The sequence below is a fragment of the Eumetopias jubatus genome, unplaced genomic scaffold, assembly GCF_037043125.1.
Source record: "Eumetopias jubatus isolate StellerSeaLion01/CBP00866 unplaced genomic scaffold, mEumJub1_p1.0 scaffold_1, whole genome shotgun sequence".
Taxonomy (NCBI): domain Eukaryota; kingdom Metazoa; phylum Chordata; class Mammalia; order Carnivora; family Otariidae; genus Eumetopias; species Eumetopias jubatus.
In genome coordinates this window covers 188,423,578-188,442,263 of record NW_028274807.1, presented here as the reverse complement: position 1 = coordinate 188,442,263, position 18,686 = coordinate 188,423,578, and the positions used below count along the sequence as shown (strand labels likewise).

At 39.9% G+C, this 18,686-nt stretch overlaps 1 protein-coding gene across 2 annotated transcripts in view; it reads left to right on the top strand.

Annotated features, from left to right (window-relative positions):
* PTPRG (protein tyrosine phosphatase receptor type G) overlaps nt 1-18,686 on the top strand; it is a 696,389-nt gene that overhangs the window by 478,974 nt on the left and 198,729 nt on the right. For both annotated transcript variants that reach the window (XM_028110376.2, XM_088021953.1), the window contains exon 5: nt 13,743-13,838. In XM_028110376.2, the coding sequence (XP_027966177.1) occupies nt 13,743-13,838 (96 nt within the window). The remainder of the gene's footprint in view (nt 1-13,742; nt 13,839-18,686) is intronic.

Genomic DNA, 18,686 nt, shown 5'->3' with positions numbered 1-18,686 from the left:
GGGGTCTGGAGATAATGAACCAGGTTTTCTGGGTAGACTCCTGAGTGTGTTCACTGTTTCATTACATGTTACAGGTTCAAGACAAGTAAAATGAACAAGTGTTTGAGCCCAGTTATATTTATTGTAGAGTCTGTCTGTTTGTGTTCTAGTGTTAGCTAATCAGGGACATGAATGGAGCCAATCAGTAACGTGATTATTGGCTGACATTCTCTCCTGTAGATTCTTGGCTTCATAAAACCATGGCTTTGATATTTTGTTGTTTTTATCTCCTCCCTTAAACGCTGTCTTTATTCCTAATTATTAATAGTACCCTGCTGAGATGTGGCTATCAGAATCTCAAGATGTTCTCATTAATAGCATTATTAACCCCCTCGCAAACCAGCAAGGCGTCCTCTGGCTTGGACCCAAAGCTTGGAATATATTGCTTGGCTTTCTGTTAATGTTGAGACTACTAGTTTGACAATGGCTGACTGTTGGGAGAATGATGGTGGGTTTTTTTCCTTGAAACCTCAGTACCTGACTGAATGGATGGATAGAGGAATGGACTGTTGCTTGATAGAGAAAGTGTATTAAAATGTTAATTGTAGAATCTAGGTGCTGATATACAGGTGTTAACAACAGCAGTATTCTTTCCAAACTCATCCAAAGTTGTACTCTAGGGAATTCATAGAAAGAAGGCTCACTCAGCCAAGAATAGTTTGGTCTCTAATCACAGTGATGTTGGTGGCAGAGCTCTGTCTTCACCACTAAGGCTGTCAGTCTCTCCCAGAAATCATCCCCCCGCCCAAAAAAAAGCCTCTCCCCAAATCACCCCTTCCGGGTTGTACCCAGTAAGAACATTAGCAAAGCTGGTGCTCTGCCTGGCTTTGGGCAACATTGTTTTGCTCCCTTTGCTGCTGTCTTTCTGACCAAAGATATGGTCTGAGACAGTTAGTACTTTGTGTTTACCAGGTGTGCACTGTAATTTTATGGTTAAGTAGATGGGAAACTATTCATCTACATAAATCTATTTTTCAACAGAGTTACTAGGTTGAATAGTCTGTGCGGATCAGAAACAGGAGCTTCATTTTTTCTCCCCCCCCCCCTTGCAGTGTTAGCTTGAATGGTTGTATGTTTCATTGCAGGCAGAAATAAATGAGGAGTGGGGCGCCTGGGTGGCTCAGTCGTTAAGCGTCTGCCCTCGGCTCAGGTCATGATCCCAGGGTCCTGGGATCGTGCCCCGCGTCGGGCTCCCTGCTCGGCGGGGAAGCCTGCTTCTCCCTCTCCCTCTGCCTGCCGCTCCCCCTGCTTGTGTTCTCTATCTCTCTGTGTGTCAAAGAAATAAATAAAATCTTAAAAAAAAAAAGAAAGAAAGAAAGAAATGAGGAGTAAATTGTGGCAAAGTGATATCAGGGATAAAGCAGGATCATAGCCTCTGTGATGTTGTGCTGTCTGTCACTAGGGGCTGATGGATTCATTCCTTTGGAGCACTTTGCTGATAAGGCTGGTTTTCTGAGTTGGGTCCCCAAACAGAATCATTAACTTCACCTTCTCCCTCTGCAGCAGTGGTAGGGATTTTTGTTTTGTTCTTTTCCTTTTCGATTTTTCTTTTTTTCCCTCTCTCTCATTTTAAGGAAGACTTTTTCCCTTAGATGGGCCGTTAGTTAGAACCACCAAATATTTTAAACAGTTGTGATGAAACAAACCACCTTTCTTGGTCCCAAACCAGTCCAAGCCCCCTCCCTAGAGAAAACCACGGTTATTAGTTTGTGTTATTTTCCAGAGCCTTGCCCCGCACCCGCTTTCTTAGTTCTGGACATCTGTGCAGCTACATACACAACAAATAAAGTACTTTGATTTATGGCCTTTTTTAAGTCAAATGTGTATTTATTTTGCATCTTGACTTTCTCCATTAGCAATATATCTTTGAGAACTTTTAATGTCATTGCTTATTGGTCAACTTCTGTTCTCCCCTCCATAGCTCATTTTACCACTTCTCCTATTTATTATGCATGTCCATTTTTTCCCTCTGATACCAACAGTGCTGGGGCAAATCTGTTTGCCTTTGTATTTGCAACACTTATGGCAAAGTCATAATTTTCTTATTAAAGAGGCTTCCCAAATGATAAAAAGAAAAATCATTAGAAAAAAATGAGTAAAGATCCTTATTCTTATTGGTTATTGGGAAAATTAAAAATAAGAACAGATATGTTCATCCAATGTATAAAAAATAAGAAATAAGGATTCATAAATACGCTGTTAGCAATGGTGTAGGAAGATTGGCATTCCCGTACATTGTTGACTAGAATATAAAAGGTGTGTACAATTTTCAGAGGACGGTTTTAACTGCTTCTGGGTATCTGTCTTAGGGAAAGGATTTTGTGCTCATGGAGAGCATGTTCACTTTTTTTTTTTCCTGTAGCCCTGATTCTTAACCTTTCTGGCTTGCAGAGCCCTTGAAGATTTTGACAAAAGCCGTAGACCATGTGAGATCAGGGCTGAAAATGTACCTTGAAGAGTTATCAGCACATGGTAGTAGATGGAACCACAAGAGTTCATCTGATGGAAAATGAAAGACACTGTCCACATGGCCATATTTCAGGCAGCCCTTCTGGAAGCCACAGCCATAGCTCCATAAATTCGTTTTCCTTACTCTACCAGTCATCTTCCCAAAGGTGTTGGCTGTTAGGGAGACTCAGGAATCAGAGAGGCTGTGAATGGAGCAGTGCAGTGCATTTCCTCCAGTGTCAGAAATAATGTCCATTCATTTATCCCATAGTCATTGCATGAGTGCCTACTACGTGCTTGGTCCTGGGGCCAGCATCTCCCCCGGGGAGAGGTCCCAGCATATTGTATCCAGAAGAGTCCATCAGAAGGGAATCTCCACCGGAGTTAAACAGGTGACCTGAGGAACAGACAGCGGTTTTATAAAATGTTGTATTTGGGTTGACCCAGCTAATCTAAAAAAAATCCTTCAATGTTGAGATTATCCTAAAGACACTAGAGGATTTGATTTTGATTTATAGAACTCAGAAGCATTTGGGAAGCATCCAGGTTGTCTTGGATATGTGTTCTCAGAAATGTTTTGCATGAACCTTTTTCTTACAGATACCCTGATCTGGTGGCATTCACTGTGTAGGGCAAATTACAGTTTTCTGGATAAAACTGCCTAACTTTTCTTTGTGCCCAAGTTTTCTTGCGGGATTCTAGCTAGGAGAAAGGGAGGAATACCACCGGCGCTCTACCTGTGTTAATTTCATTTAGCTTAATTGCAAATTCTTGGCGTCATCATTTTCCCAACTCTTATTATGGGGTAGAAAATACAGTATCAGAAGTGAGGAAAGAACTATAATGGGAACTTTGGGTGAGTAAGTAACAAATAAACTATATTTCAGGTTTCTTGTATTTCAAAAGGAGAGCCGTATTGCTGATTCCTAGTTGGTTTTGAATGATTTATAACCTTTTATTTGTGGTTGAGTGCTGCAGTCTATGTTGTCATGGAAATTCTATTGGATTTATAGGTCCATTTATCCAAAATGATTTTCCAGACTTCATTTCATGGTGAATCATGTGGCTGTTACTACCAAGTACAAAGCAATTTCTAAAAAGTTTCATATTACAAAGAGCACAAACACTGCGGTGGTTATTTTCGCGTTTTTGAAATACAAATGAGTTCCAGATGCACCTAGGGATCTCCTCCTCTCCACTGTGTCCAAGGCGTTAAGCTCCACTGCATTTCAGAACCAGCCTCATGTGTTAATATAGTTACTCAGGAAAGGAAAGGTTGTTTTAATAGAAAAGAAAGTTATTACAGTAACTCCAAGCATAGGTGAAAGTGGTTTGAACTTACTGGTTCATGCGTAGGGGTAAAACTGCTCTCCCAGTCTTTGGGCCCTATTACAATAGACTTGTTTCTCCCCCTTTAGAGATCAGTAGTAGTGGGAGAGGGGAAGAAAAACAAAATGCTTTACCATATCCATTGGCCAGGTTTCATGTGACGGTGAGTATAGACAAGGTGTCTACACCTCAGCACTATTGACACTTTGGGCAGGATAATTCTTTGCTTTCGGGGGCTGTTCTACTCATTGTAGGGTGTTTAGCAGCATCCCTGGCCTCTACCCACTAAATGCCTGTAGGACCCCTTCCAGTACTGAAACCCAACATGACTGTAGACATGGCCACTGTCCCCTGGAGTCCATAGTCACCCATGGTTGAGAACCACTACTCTGCAAACTTTGTGCGAGGGTCCTGGAGGTAACTAAGAGGTACTCCTCATTGCTAGTGGGAATTCTGATCAGGATACCTTACAGAGAGGATTTTAAATGTGTGGGTTCTGCAGTCAAATGCCTGGGTTTGAATCCCAGCTTTATTACTACTCAGACAAGAGTAGTAATGGTGAGGATGAAAGGAATTAATTAATGTAAAGTATTGTAAGAATCGGATACATTTAAGTGGCCCTGTGGAATGTTTTATGGATATGCTACCTCTGGGCTTCCTTGGCCATGTCTGCCTTCAGGGAAAAGGTGGGGAAGAGGTGATGCTTGGTCCAGGCAATTGTTACGCGGTCCTAGGCTGGCCTGATTCTGCACACTTAGGGATGGTCCCCTTTAACTTGCTCTGTCAAGCAGATAAGTTATCTCTAGCCTTACCCTCAGATTTGGAGTAGCCTCCATGAAATAGAATGGGTCCCACAGAGGGGTGCAAACTCTTCCCTGGTCTTATTATTAGGTGGCATTATACTTTTGTTTATCCCAGTTTCAAAAGCACAGCAGTTCATGAATTTTATTTAGTATTGAAATATCCTTTACAAAGAGGAAAATGAACAAAGAATAATAATACAGGCTAATGAATTTTCATATTCTTGTAACCAGCCCTGAGATCAAGAAAGAGCACTTATTAGCACCCCCAGAATCCCTTTTTCACTTACTGCCCCCATGGGTAACCACTGTGTTGGCTTCGAACTGCATAAGTTTTTCCTGGTTTTTGTACTTCATTTCAATAGAATCACACAGTGAACTTTTTTTTCTAATTTTAATTCTTTTTTTTTTTGTATCTGCCTTATTTGGCTCAGCATTGTTTGTGAGATTCGTCTATATTGTTACCTGTAATTATAGTGCATATTCCATGGTGTGACTCTCCCAATTTGTTTATCAATTCCGTTAATGTTTAGTGTTTGGTTTCCAGTTTGGGGTGATTGCAAATAATCCTTTCACCAACTTCTTTCCATTTTATTTTTCCTGTTAACTAATTGTTAAAGACATGTGAATCATTTCTGATGCTTTCCTTGACTTATTTTGTTTAATGCTCACTATACCCCAGTGCTGCATTTCTTATCCTCCGTTTACTAATGGGGATGTTAAGACTCAGAGAGGGTGACTGATTTCAACTGGGTCACACAGCTAATTAGATGGCAGAGCTGTAGCTTACCACTCCCTTTCCTGAGGACTTGGAAAGGGTAGCTGGCCAACATACAGGCAGATGTTGAACCTACCTCCTTTGTGTCCGAACTTATGCTGAACTGTAAGAAATAATTCGTGAATCAGGCATAGTAAATCCTTGAAAAACTCAATTTAATACTGTAAACAAAGCCTGAATAGTTCCTTACCAAGGGAAAAACACAAAGATTAAATATTTATGTGACTAATCAGATGCATCATCGAACCAGAAATTCCAAAAATCAACTGATAAATAGACTTAGAATGGCACAAACAGGTAACACACAGAGACTTTTTAAAGGGATCTCAGAAATCATTCCAGCACCTCATTGTGTATGAGTCAGAGCCCTAGTGTGCACTTTGAATTCTTCTGCTCCAGAAATTTGGATTCCTGCTGTAAAGTAGTTGAAGATAATTCCATGTTACAGGGAAAGTAAGAAAAAAAAAAAGGGAAATGATTAAGGATTAGCGTACTCCGTGATTAATGATATTGTATAAAGCAAATGTTTCAGAATGTTTATTTAAATGCTTCCTTGCCTACAAAGGGGCTGAATACCTGCTATTCTTTGGAGCACAGTTCTTCTAAAAATAGTCATCCAATGAAAGCTGGGTGAAGCCTGCACACACCCTTCTTTGCTGTACCTTGTGGCATGATGCACTGGGTTGTTGGCTGGCCTGTGGAAACAATTGACCTTCAACTTAATTCATATATCCCTCTGGTCATAAAGTAATAAAGATACGTAGTAATAAAACATGGGAGCCCCTCAGTTCTTTCTTTACCATAGCATGTGCAGAGTGGATGTGATGAGGTTAGCAATACCCCTGTAGGACAGAAGGGGACAGCACTGAGCCTTGGGGCTCTCATGTGTCTTCGGTATTTGAATCAGGTCTGACTTTATAGCCCAAGCTCTTGGATCACCATTTATGTCACCCATAGTCATGTGGTCTGCCATCTTCATGGCCACCTTGCTGTAAGCCACAAGAGTGTGAACTGTGTTTTAAGAGGGGCTACATTCTCCAGGGGAGAGCCCTGTTAGAAAGAACCAAATGAAGACATGAGCTCAGAGCTCAAGGAAGTAACTGGTTTGCAGAATGGTTTTAGAATGCGATACACAGTCACATATACGTGTCTCTTATATAGGTGCTTAAAATCAGTCCTGACCTTTGGGGGTGTATGTCTCATTCAGTTGTGGGGGCAGTCAAGTCCAAAATTTGCAGAACAGGCTGGAAATTCCAACAAGAGTTGATGTTGTAGTCTTAAGTCTGAAGGCTGTAAACCCAGGCAGAATTTCTGTGTTAGAATCTGGAAAAACAATTCCTTCCACTTAGGGATGCTTCACACTTTCACCTGACTGGATGACACCCATCACATTATGGAGGGTAATCTGCTTTACGCAGAATCTACAGATTTAAATATTAATCACATCTAAAAAATACCTTTATAGCGACATCTACAACGTTTAGCCAAACAGCTGGGCAGCCAGGCCTAGACAAATTGACCTATAAAATTAACTGTCATGGGTAAAAATATAATAATCATCCTTTTAAAAAGTAACTGGGATTAAAACTGTTCATTGATATAAAACAAAATTCCCATATAATGATTCTGAATTCAGAGTGTTTGTGTTATCTATTTCTATATACTATAGATAGCATGTATTTATCATGCTCTCCATAATTTACATGACTAGACTTTCTTTTGTTAGAGTATCAAAATTTCAGGCTACTTACTTGGTAGAAAAGGGTTTGAATTTCTTGTAGATTGAGGAGAAAATAATATAATCTGTGTTTAGCAGAACCATACCTGGGGCCACTTAGCATTTCCAAGTGGTTTTGGCATGTATTTGCGCTTCCGTGAGCATTTTCTCCAGTGATTTAAATCCATTCATTCTCTTGGTAATCTAATCCCTCCTTGCTCCTCATTTAGTTATTTATTCCTATATATAGGAAGAAACCCATTATATTGTTTTTGGATTTATCATTTCTCTGCCCTTGCTTCCAGCCACTCAGAGCCCCGAACTGTGTTACTCACGCCAAAAATAAATTACAACTATTTACAACGAACAGCGCTCTGAAAGACCTAGCTTTGACTTGGCAGATGTACTTCTGCCTGCATCGATCTTCCTATCTGATGGCAATGGCAGAATTAAAGAAGTAGAACATGCAGTGTTGAGTGTGTATGATCTGGCTTCATAGCAGTTAAGATGCAGCACAGTCTACAAATCGAGTTAGATTAAGAAGTTATTTTGCAAAAATTTCAATTCTGACATCATCCTATCCAAGTCCTCCAACAAGCCGAACCAGCGGATCATTAACTGCGTTTGAAATTTCGCTTCGTCGTTACTGCACATTTTTATACTTGGGCATGTGTTTCTAGTCCTCCACCATGTTCTCAGCTGCCTTACTCCAGGCTGGTGCCAAGTATGATCAGAAAAGTACATTTCACCTCTTTGGTTCTGCTATCTGCTACCTCCTGTGTGGTTTTTAATTTCGCTGTTGCCTTTCTTGTTACCATCTTTATCTCATCCCATTTACATTTCATCTCTGTCTGTTCTTCTCCTGTAGCAGTGTGTGTATTCTTCCACTCCATTGAAGAGGCCCAACAGTATCTGGAAATGTCTAAGGAATCATTCAGTAGATTGCCTTTCCTCTGAACTATCTGCATGCTCTTTCCTTACTTAATTTATCATTTTTTTTTTTTTGCTTGGGTGTGTAGGTGTGTGGGGGGTGCAGAAATACCAGTTGTTTGAAATTAAAATGTAGAGCTTTCTAAATCACCAAAGAAGTCAGTGTTGGATTTTTCCCACCATGTTGGGGTCATTGCCTCTTACCTCCATTATCCTGGAGATGGGAGAGCTGACTTATGCTCACAACTGTAACAGTAAATGATAGAAAGTCCACCTTAAAGGAAATGTCCCCTCTGACCCATCACCCGCATTATTTTAGTATTCATTTACTACCTGCCTCACTTGTCCAAGAGCCATTCATTGCCTCATGTTTTTTTTGTGATACATTTGTGTACGGCTCTAACTTTGGCATTCAAAAAAAAAAAAGTTAACCTTTCATCGTTGATTTTTTTTTTTAAAGATTTTATTTATTTGAGAGAGACAAAGCATGAGTGGAGGGGGAGGTCAGAGGGAGAAGGAGAAGCAGACTCCGCACTGAGCAGGGAGCCCAATGCAGGACTCAATCCCAGGACCCTGGGATCATGACCTGAGCACAAGGCAGACGCTTGACCGACTGAGCCACCCAGGCGCCCCTCATTATTGATATTTCAATCTTTCTAAGCACAAACTGTGTCTTCATCTGTCGTAGTACCTTATATATAATGGGTAGTAAGCAAATTTACTTGTCCACTGTAGGGAAGCCCAGTAATTAAGACCTGAGCTCTAGGATTGGAAAGATTAAGTTTCTGTGACAATCCCCCCCCCCCATTCCCTAACTGCTTTGAAAATTTTGGAAATCCTGGGTTTCTTTGGCTATAAAATGAGGATCATGGTGGTACCTACTTCAGTGTGTATTCATGAATGATAGCACAGTACTTGGCATACAGTAAGCACTCCCTCAATGTTTGGAAAATAACAACATTAATAAAAAATATAGAAGGCTCTAGTTTTCAGATTTGTTGCTTTGCATTTGTTCAGCTTAACACAACTAGTGATTCAAGTTGGAAACCAGGCATAAAGATAGTTTTTATATCAAATTTTACCTAGAGTCATTTTAAATATATGGGGGGAAATGGCTCAAGACAAGAGAAAGGAGAAGGTAAGTGGGCATTTTGTTGTGACTCTGTATGCATCATGCTAGTACCTTTCAACAATAGAGCATTGACCTTGGTCAACCTTATGCTCACACTATCCATTTCATCCCCCTCCTATTACTTGGAGGTGTTGCTATTCATTCAGGCACTTTTCATATCTATATTTCGGTATCTGCCTCCTGGTCACTGGTAGGGCTTTTTCTCTTTGTAAAATTCTCCTTTACAAATGTCAGGTTATGACATAGGATATTCTGTTTTTTCTGTCACCCTGATCTGGCTAGAGAAGTGCCTTGATGGGGCGCCTGGGTGGGTCAGTTGGTTAAGCGACTGCCTTCGGCTCAGGTCATGATCCTGGAGTCCCGGGATCGAGTCCCACATCGGGCTCCCTGCTCAGCAGGGAGTCTGCTTCTCCCTCTGACCTTTCCCCCCTCTCATGAACTCTCTCTCTCTCTCTCTCATTCTTTCTCTCAAATAAATAAATAAAATCTTAAAAAAAAAAAAAGAAGTGCCTTGATGGTTTTCCAGTCCAGCCATTCCACAAGGAGAATCGAATGATCACCCAGATCTGTGAGGCTTGCTCGTGAATTTGAAGGATTTTGTAGAATTGGTCCCTCGACTGTGCACTGGGTACATAGACTACCAGTGGCTTTTTAGTTGATCTTAATATAGTTTGTTTCAGTGGTTGAGGAGACTTAACGTGTCTCATGGCACTCTGTGTGATAGAGTGACATCAATTTATACAAAGTTGATCCAGCTCTCCTTCCCTTGCAAGGAAGGCTCTGGTTAGAATAGAGTCACTGAGCCTTAAAGCCATATAGTTTTCTTGAAGCACCACATTTTCTAATCTCAGACATATTTGGAAAATACTGACTTAGGGATATAATGTCTTTAAATACCATTCCTTGTTAAAAGGAACCAGAATTCACCCAAGTTATGGCCAATTTTAGGGCTGGGGCAGGGAAAAATCAAGATGAGTCTAGAACATCTGTATCAGCTAATAAGGAGATGCTAAAAAATATAAAATGATGGGGACATAGCAAAATGACAGAGGAATCCATTTGGACGGTTTCCTGCTGTGCAAAAGGTCTCCTATTGGGACAGTTTGTACATTGAAATAAATAATGGTAATGGATTGAATAAAACAAAATAAATGAGTTCATGTGGATTTACATAAAGGAATGAACGAATAAATAAACTATGCAGAAGGGAAAGCAATTCCTTACACTGGAATCCCTTTCATGCATATAGAAGGGTAGTGCAGTTAGAAAATCATCAATGACTACTGAGACTAGCGGGTGGACATCAGATGACAGACAATGTGTTTATGTAATCCTAAGCAGCTCCCTACAAAGTACTTTTTAATTATAAAAGGAAAATTAATGACTTTATAGTGGAGAAACCTGGCAGACATCAACTTAGCCATAAGATCAAGTTAAACACCCCTCATACTGGGAGAAATCCACAGGGTGCACTTCCCGATACGGTGCACCGTGAAGACAATGTCACTCCTGTGGAAACCTGCCCCGAATGCATCACCTGAATCTAATCATGAGAAACCACGAGACAGACCCTGATTCTCTCTAACAACTGACCTGCACACTTCACACTGTTCAAATAAAGAAAGACTGAGTAACTCTCCCAGATGAGAGTGGGGGCAGGAGGGGTCAGTATAAAGAGGCGTAACAACGAAATGCAGAGTTTGATCCTAAATTGGATTCCTGGACTAAGAACCAGAATAATGATCTGTAATGGACTTTATTTGGGCATTTGCCAAAACTCGAAATGGATTGTGAATGAGATAATAGTATTGTATCAATGTGAAATTTGCTAATTTGAATAATTATACTGTGCTTACCTAAGAGACTGTCCTGATTCTTAGAAATTATACACTTAAGTAGTTAGTGGTAAAGGGGCATATTTTCTCCCACTTACTACCCGGTGATTCGTAAAAAGAAACTGTGTATCTATGTGCACACACACACACACACACACACACACACACACACAGAGAGAGAGAGAGAGAGAGAGAGAGAGGATGAAAATAGGATAAAATGTAAATAATAGGGGATGCTGGTAAAGGCTGTGTGGAAGAGTTCATAGATCTCTCTGTTGCCGGATTTTCCTGATCTTTTCCGTCAGTTGATGTGTATCGTGATTCTTCAGGAGGAGAACTGCTACCCTAAGTAAGCATGACTTTGATTGACTTTATTAGGAAGAACACTCTTGGTGATGCTAGAGGGAAGACTCTGGGTATGGCTTTTGAGAGCAGATACAGAAAGCCAGTGGGCTACTGACAATATTTAGTAGCCACCCCAACCCCTTCCAAAGATGGTTTTGTGAAACAGTTTTCCAGTTTCTGCCCCAATTTGTCCCATCAACAATAACAACAAAGCGATTTAAAGTCCAGTTCACTCAGAAAAACTCCATCCACTTCTTACTGTCATATTTAAGATAGCTTCCGAAGTTAACCTAATTCAGTAGAATACAACTTTAGAGAAAAAGCATGGAAAATTGATATTTCATACTTATGCTACTCTTCGCTTTATGAGACATTTTATTATCCTGCTGGGTGGAGCCATGACTCAAAGACATTTTCTGAAAATGAATTTCCTCACCCGGTCGTAAATGAAAATGCCCTTGAAGAGGTCTTAAAGTATTTTGTATCACACACTATTCAGGTGATGCATTAAACAATGCCACCCCTGCTCATGGGCTGGAGAATAAGAAAAACTTGTATGAACTTAATTTGAGGGCCTGAGTTTTAAAAGGAAACTGAAGTGTTATTTCCTGAATATGCTTGTGTGGCGTTTCTTTCTTGAGTTCTTAGCATTGTACCCAAAGCAATTCACCTAAGTATTAAACTCTTTTTTTCTGCACCTCGTTGAATGGATTTTTCTTAATGTACATGCATGATGTCTAAAGCTGTCCAAACCTAAAGGCAACACATTTGTAAGAGGCTGCTAGAATTGGTGAGAATTCACAGTGTTAGAAAAATTATTCCCTGTAAGAAGGGAAGTCCTTCAAAGGAATCTACCCATCCTTCTTTCATCCACTTGGGTGTCTGACTTTTCCTAGAAAGTATCCTGATTGAGCCACCTGATCTTACCCTTCAGAAAAGAAGTGTCACCTTATTCTTAATGTCTCAAGTAACCTTTGACTTCAGCTAGTTTTGCTGACTAAGCTTTCCTCTCCGGGAAGTTATCATTTGGTGTCATATCTCCAAACTCCCTCTGGGGGTGTGGTTGTTCAGTTTGTTGTGGAGAATAGCATCACGTCATTTGGAAAATAGGAACGACCTAATGAATGATAGAGGAAATCTGATTTTCTGTAAGGAGTAGGATCATTCCAGAAGATTCAGTGACATCACGGTCTTATTAGAAATTTTAAGGTGTCTACCAGATGTTAACCTTAAAATATGATGGTGATAGTGATGATGATGATGATGGTGATGATAGTGATTTGCTGAGCATGGATGAAGGGTAGGCCTGATGCTGCTACATGCTGTACACTACAACGACTCATTTACTTTCCATGCCCACCCTCCCAAAGGTAAATACTTTATTCTGTACATGAGGAAGCTGATACTTTGAAATAGGCTTGTTTGTCTGAGGTCTCACAGGCAAGTAAATGAAGAGACTAGAATAGAAACCCAAATCTGTTATTTTTATTATATATGTATTCTTTCGAGAACACTCCGTGGTCCATTTTTGGTCTCTGCATCGTACTAAATATCAAAGACTATTCAAGCATTAGGATCATATAATGACTTTAAGTTGATCTGTCTGTATTCTGCTTTTTGAGTAAGAAACTCTACCCAAATGTAAGAGAAGGTATTTCCGGTTGCAGTGAGAGCCCCTGGATTTTATAGTTTTCCTCTGATGTTCAGTCTTAGCCAAGTTAACATGAACTTTCTAAAAGCACTATTTCTTCATCTGTAACTGAGGGTAGTCATTTCTGCCCTGTCTTCACAGGGGTTGTTAGATGAATTAAGTGAAATAATGTATGGTACAGTTTTGCAAGCTGGAAAATGTGAAGTATTATTATTATTATTATTACCATTAAATTTCGGGTGGATTCATTGAAATACTCCATTTGGGTAATTGACCCCTTCAAATTCCTCCAAAAGAGTGTTTCTTATAAAGATGTGCCCATTTAAGTTTTTATAATTTAAGCATGTGAACTGAATCTCACAGGCTTAGTTTTGTTTTGTTTTTTGTTTTTTGTTTTTTACTTCAAGGTGTTTTACTCCATTAAAATTTTGCTCCATAATAGGGAACTTTCACCATGACATGAATATCAGGCAATCAGAAGGTGTCAACATTATTTCTTTTGGGTAGCAGGAAGGCTCTCTGGTTATGTGAGAAGTGTGATTGTGTGGTTTGTAGGGGTAAAATGATACGATGTCTGGGGTTTGCTCTTAAGTACCTTAGCAAGGGAAAAATATGGATAGATGAATACATTTGGCCAAATCTTAGGAAGTGAGGAATCTGGGTCCCTTGTACTATTCTGTCTACTTGTGTGTAGGCTTGAAATTTTCCCTAATACATATTTTAATTGTTCTTTTACAGATGCAGATTTTCTTTTATAATCCAGACGACTTTGACAGCTTTCAAACTGCAATTTCTGAAAACAGAATAATCGGAGCCATGGCCATATTTTTTCAAGTAAGTTAACGGTGGCTCAAGTACTTCAACCAGAGAGTTCTCTGAGTATTTTTTTTTAATTCGCCGAATTGTTCTATGTTTAATGAATGCATCTGTTTTCTAGTTCACACCTGTCTAAATGAAAGATATTTCATATTGTCTAATGCGTGATTTAAAATGTAAATAAGTATGTTTAGAAACATAATGAAAATTTTTGCATGAATTATTCTGATTTTATTGCTACTTGACTGGTGCACAGATTGAAGAACACATTTATCATGTAAGTTACTTCACTGCTGAAGCATTTTGAACAGGTTCCTTCAGCATATTAAAAGGCTGATGCAAGAAAAAAGGAGATTTTCTTTGGAGCAACTTTAAAATTTGACGTTACTTACAAGTACATTAATAAATAGCATCAGTCACTTCTCTGAAGAGACCCCTTTTCTTTCGCTCCCAGAAATCCCCATTGTAACTAAAGTTTTCACTGAGACCATTTCCACGTTAGTACATTTATGAACTCTCACCCTTTCTTTCTCTTTTTTATTGTGCTTGTAGTGAGTGTTTCTTCTGGTCTGTGTGTTGGCTCTATAGCTAGAAGCCAAACCTTGTATCCTCCCATGGGATAATACTGTCCAGGCTTTTTAATAAGTCACATCAAATTAAAATAGTGTCAACCATCAAGTGTCTTGAAATAGTAACTGAGAGGAGACCCGGTGCCTTTTTGGGCGGAAAGTAACCTGAGTAGTAGGTATGTGACTTGTCTTTCAGTCTTAAAATTTGCCTGAAGACTACATAGCAGTGTTTCTTTCATCAGTGAGGCATTGTTGGACAATGATGTCTTTCTGACAACTCAAAGGAATATTTAAGACAGCAGAACCTTTTCCACCATGGGTCTTTGACCCCTGCCTTTTGGGGCAAGCTTTTTTGTCTTTGAGATGGAGCCATTCTTGTTTGGAGTATGTTAATTTCACTACGCTTTTTAGCATATGACACATGATGGACAGTTCTATGCACTGCCTTCTCTCCCTCTTAACTAATCCCCCCTTCCTTTCATGCGTAAAGGTTCAAATGGAAGATTATATATGAAAAATTGAAAAACCCAATATTCTACCCAAACCTCAGAAATGGTAAGAAGAGTGGTGGTCATTAGGATTGGTTTTGGCACTGGTTTTCAAACTGTGGGTTCTGACCTCCTCGTGGGCCATGAAGTAATTTCAGGAAATCCTGCCAGCACTTTTAAAATAATGATGGAATAGAAAAAATGATCAGAAAATATCAGAGTGTATTACTCATAGTAAGGGTAAATATTTTTGCAGAGCTTTTTTTTTTGTAGAACTTTTTTTAGTTGCTTTTATATAGAGAAGCATAGTGGGTATGTATTTCGTCATGTTATAAAACCTGTTTCTTACCACGGCTCATGGTCCGATGTCTTGTAAGTTTTCTGTTCATGTATTCGGTTGGGCTCCCCTTTGTTCTTCTACACATCTCTTTTCCCTGATTACTTTCATAAATCAGTTGAGCATAGCATTTTAAAAACTCATTCACTAGCGTCAAAACTATTTGCTTGTGAGTCCCATCTCTTCCACTTAATAGCCGCATAATGGTGAAGGAGTCATTTAAACTTCCCAAGCTCAGTATTCCTACCTGTGAAATGGTGATAGCAACTTCTGTCTGCGCCATCAAGGTTGTAAGATTGTACGTAGTCATTAAATGAAGCCCCTAACGTGGGTTCTGGCATGCAGTAGACATTCGTTCAATGCCAAATAGTATGTATCCATATCCATACAATTGTTTTCCGATGGGATGGAGACCTGTGGTATATGTGTCGTCTTTGCATCAACAGAAGTCTGTTTCGGGCACTGCCCTGTGGGCACGTTCCTTGAGTTCTGTCTGTACCACTTCTGCATCTAAGCCATGATCAGTTTGCCTTAGGCAATGCTGAGGTCACTGGAGCCATTCTTAAACAGTGCCCACCTCCACGGTTAATCCCTTCTTTTCTGTGATCGCCCTCTTGGTGCGCCACTCTGCTTGTAGCCGCACCATCAACCTACCCTGTTCTCCTTCTGCCCTGCCCACCCGTGCCCAGCCCAACCGGGTCCTACTGTATAAGATCACCTTTCTGAGAGGAAAACAAATTTTAAAATGTTCCTCTGAGTCCTGGAAGAACCAGTTCACAATATGTGCTACACAGAAGGTTTCTGTGTTTCAGCTCCTATAAACTCTTGTGAAACGTAGGACCAATTAGAGTCTTAGGCAGGCAAAGCCCGTTGGTGTACGAACCCGCAAAACACCTCAGTGTGAAATGTAGATTTTAAATTTTCAAAGTATTTCTAGGACATGATGACTAGTTCACACACAAAGATATATTTCATCTGATACGTCCTTCTAAAAATTTTTGCTTGCTGCCCCGTATACGTAACATAGAAGGTAGGTAACGTAAAATAGAACAGATTTTTTTTTTTTTAGATACCAGCTGTATTGACCTGCTGCTTTTGTTTTCCTTTTAAGTCCACGTATGCATTTATACATCTTTGTTCACACTACGTGGAGCAATGGGGAGGAAAACAGTATTCCTGTTATTTTAATTTGGCAGTCTAGTTACATTCCATACTTTGAGATCTTCGTATTTTGAGCCTTCCTGTGAGAATGTTCAGTTTCTTCCCCCAAGTAGTCAGATAAATCTTCATATATATTTTCAAATTCAAACCTGGTATCTTGCATTTTGGTATTGAAGAAGTATTTATCATCTATTCAGCACTGATGCAGTGCCGGGAAGGGCACTAGTTGCTACATTAAATATAATAAATGCAATCAGCTCCTGCCCACTAGGACCTCACTGTCAGAGTTGCACGGGATAATGGCTAGCATGAGGTGAGTGGAGAAACCCTTACATTTGTAAAGAGGCTGTGTGCTGACTTACAAACCCACATATTAATTATCCAGAGTGACATGATGTGAATGACAAGAGCATGTCTAGGCAAGGCTGAGTTCCATGTAGATGTTGTCGTCTTGATGTTAACTTACTCCGTACCCTAGTTCACACACATCTTTGGATCAGCAGCTCTCCAAAAGATCTAGGAGATCAGTAAGGGGGAAGGTTGATTTTAAAGGATTTTTAAAACTAATTAAAGAACTGGCAAAGGATGGAGATATCTGTTGTTAAACCACTAAAGAGAATAAGTGCTTGTGTAGCTAATTTATATAAGTACAGAAATTAAAACAATTGTTTGTTAAAGTAGAATCTCTACTGTTCTTTGCTGTTAGCCTCATTTGAATTCCTGTAAAAATGTAAAATACCAAGTGCCATTAAAATATTCTTTAAAAATATTCTATTATTCTGGTAATACTCTACCTAGCTTATCTGTTTAAAGAAAGAAATATGAAAAACTTACATTGACAGGAGAGCTGAAATGACAGGGGAATGATTAGGTAATTTGTGGAAGGATGCTTTGCTTTGAAAACAACACACAAAAGGATTTGATTGGCTCTGGGTTAAGTTTATTGAGTAGAGAATACCAGGTACTCAGAATGAATGACCTTACCTTAAGCAGGCCTGTATGTTTTTAGACCAAGAAATCTTCCATCATCACCATCTGAATTGGTTTTTCTTTCTTCCACTGTTTCTTCACTGTTCTTGTTGAACGCTTCCCTCCATTCCCCGTCAGAATCCACATGGCTTCTCTCCGTGCAAACATCTGCTGGCTTTCCATGAGATGCTCCTACAAAGTTGGTATCCCCAAGCTTTTTGCAGTTGTGATTACTGTGGGTTTACGGGTATGATGATTGGGTTTTTTCAAGAAGCACATTATTATTGCTGAGTTTATCATGGGGGGGGGCATCTCCTTTGTTTTACTACCTAGTGGTCATTGTTGGAATGCCTAAAACTTTATTTATATTTCCTGATTCCCTTGACCTATGGGATTATAAATGCATGATTTTTTTAAGAGCAGCTACATTTAGAAACTTTTCTCATGAGATTTTCTCGCCGGCCTCCTTGGTAGACCTTTCTGGGTAGAGTCTCTTCTTTTTTTTTTTTTTTTTTTAAGATTTTATTTATTTGACAGAGAGAGACACAGCGAGAGAGGGAACACAAGCAGGGGGAGCGGGAGAGGGAGAAGCAGGCTTCCGGCGGAGCAGGGAGCCCGATGCGGGGCTCGATCCCAGGATCCTGGGATCATGACCTGAGCCGAAGGCAGACGCTTAACGACTGAGCCACCCAGGCGCCCCTGGGTAGAGTCTCTTCTGAATCTTTGCATCAGATGCAAAGATATAAAATTTTTATTATGTCTGCATCCGGCGGCCCAGTCAATGGCATATGCCTTGTACTTTTAAGAAATAAATTGCATCCTGATTTATTTATAGATTGTCTTAAAGTGTTGTGTTTTTTGTTTTTTGGTTTTTTTTTTGACAAGTGATCTTCAACGAGGTTTCTTCATTTAATGTTTCAATTTTGCTCCTGGCAATGTTGAGCCCCCTTGCCCCAGTATTTTTTTTTTCTATTTCTGTGTAAATTTCTGCCCAGAATATGACTGTGGTCGCTTGGTTTTCTCTAACACCTCCAGTTAGGTGGTTGCCCCCTTTTCATTTCTGCCCTCACTTCAGAGTCAAAAGCAAACTTCAAAACTCAAATGTTTCACAAGTTGCTAACCCATTCTTTATATCATGTCGGTGGTACAGACTGCTTAATTATTTTTCTCCATCTGGAGAGACTTAGTAATTAAATGAAATGGCAGCACCTGGGATTATTTATAGACCTTGAGAAGGCAGGAGGAGTTCTTGATGACTCATCTATCTAGGGCTGGCAAGGAAGGCTTTTTCTCCACTTCCCCGCATTTCGCCCTCCCTCCCGCCCGCCGCGGGTAGATGGGA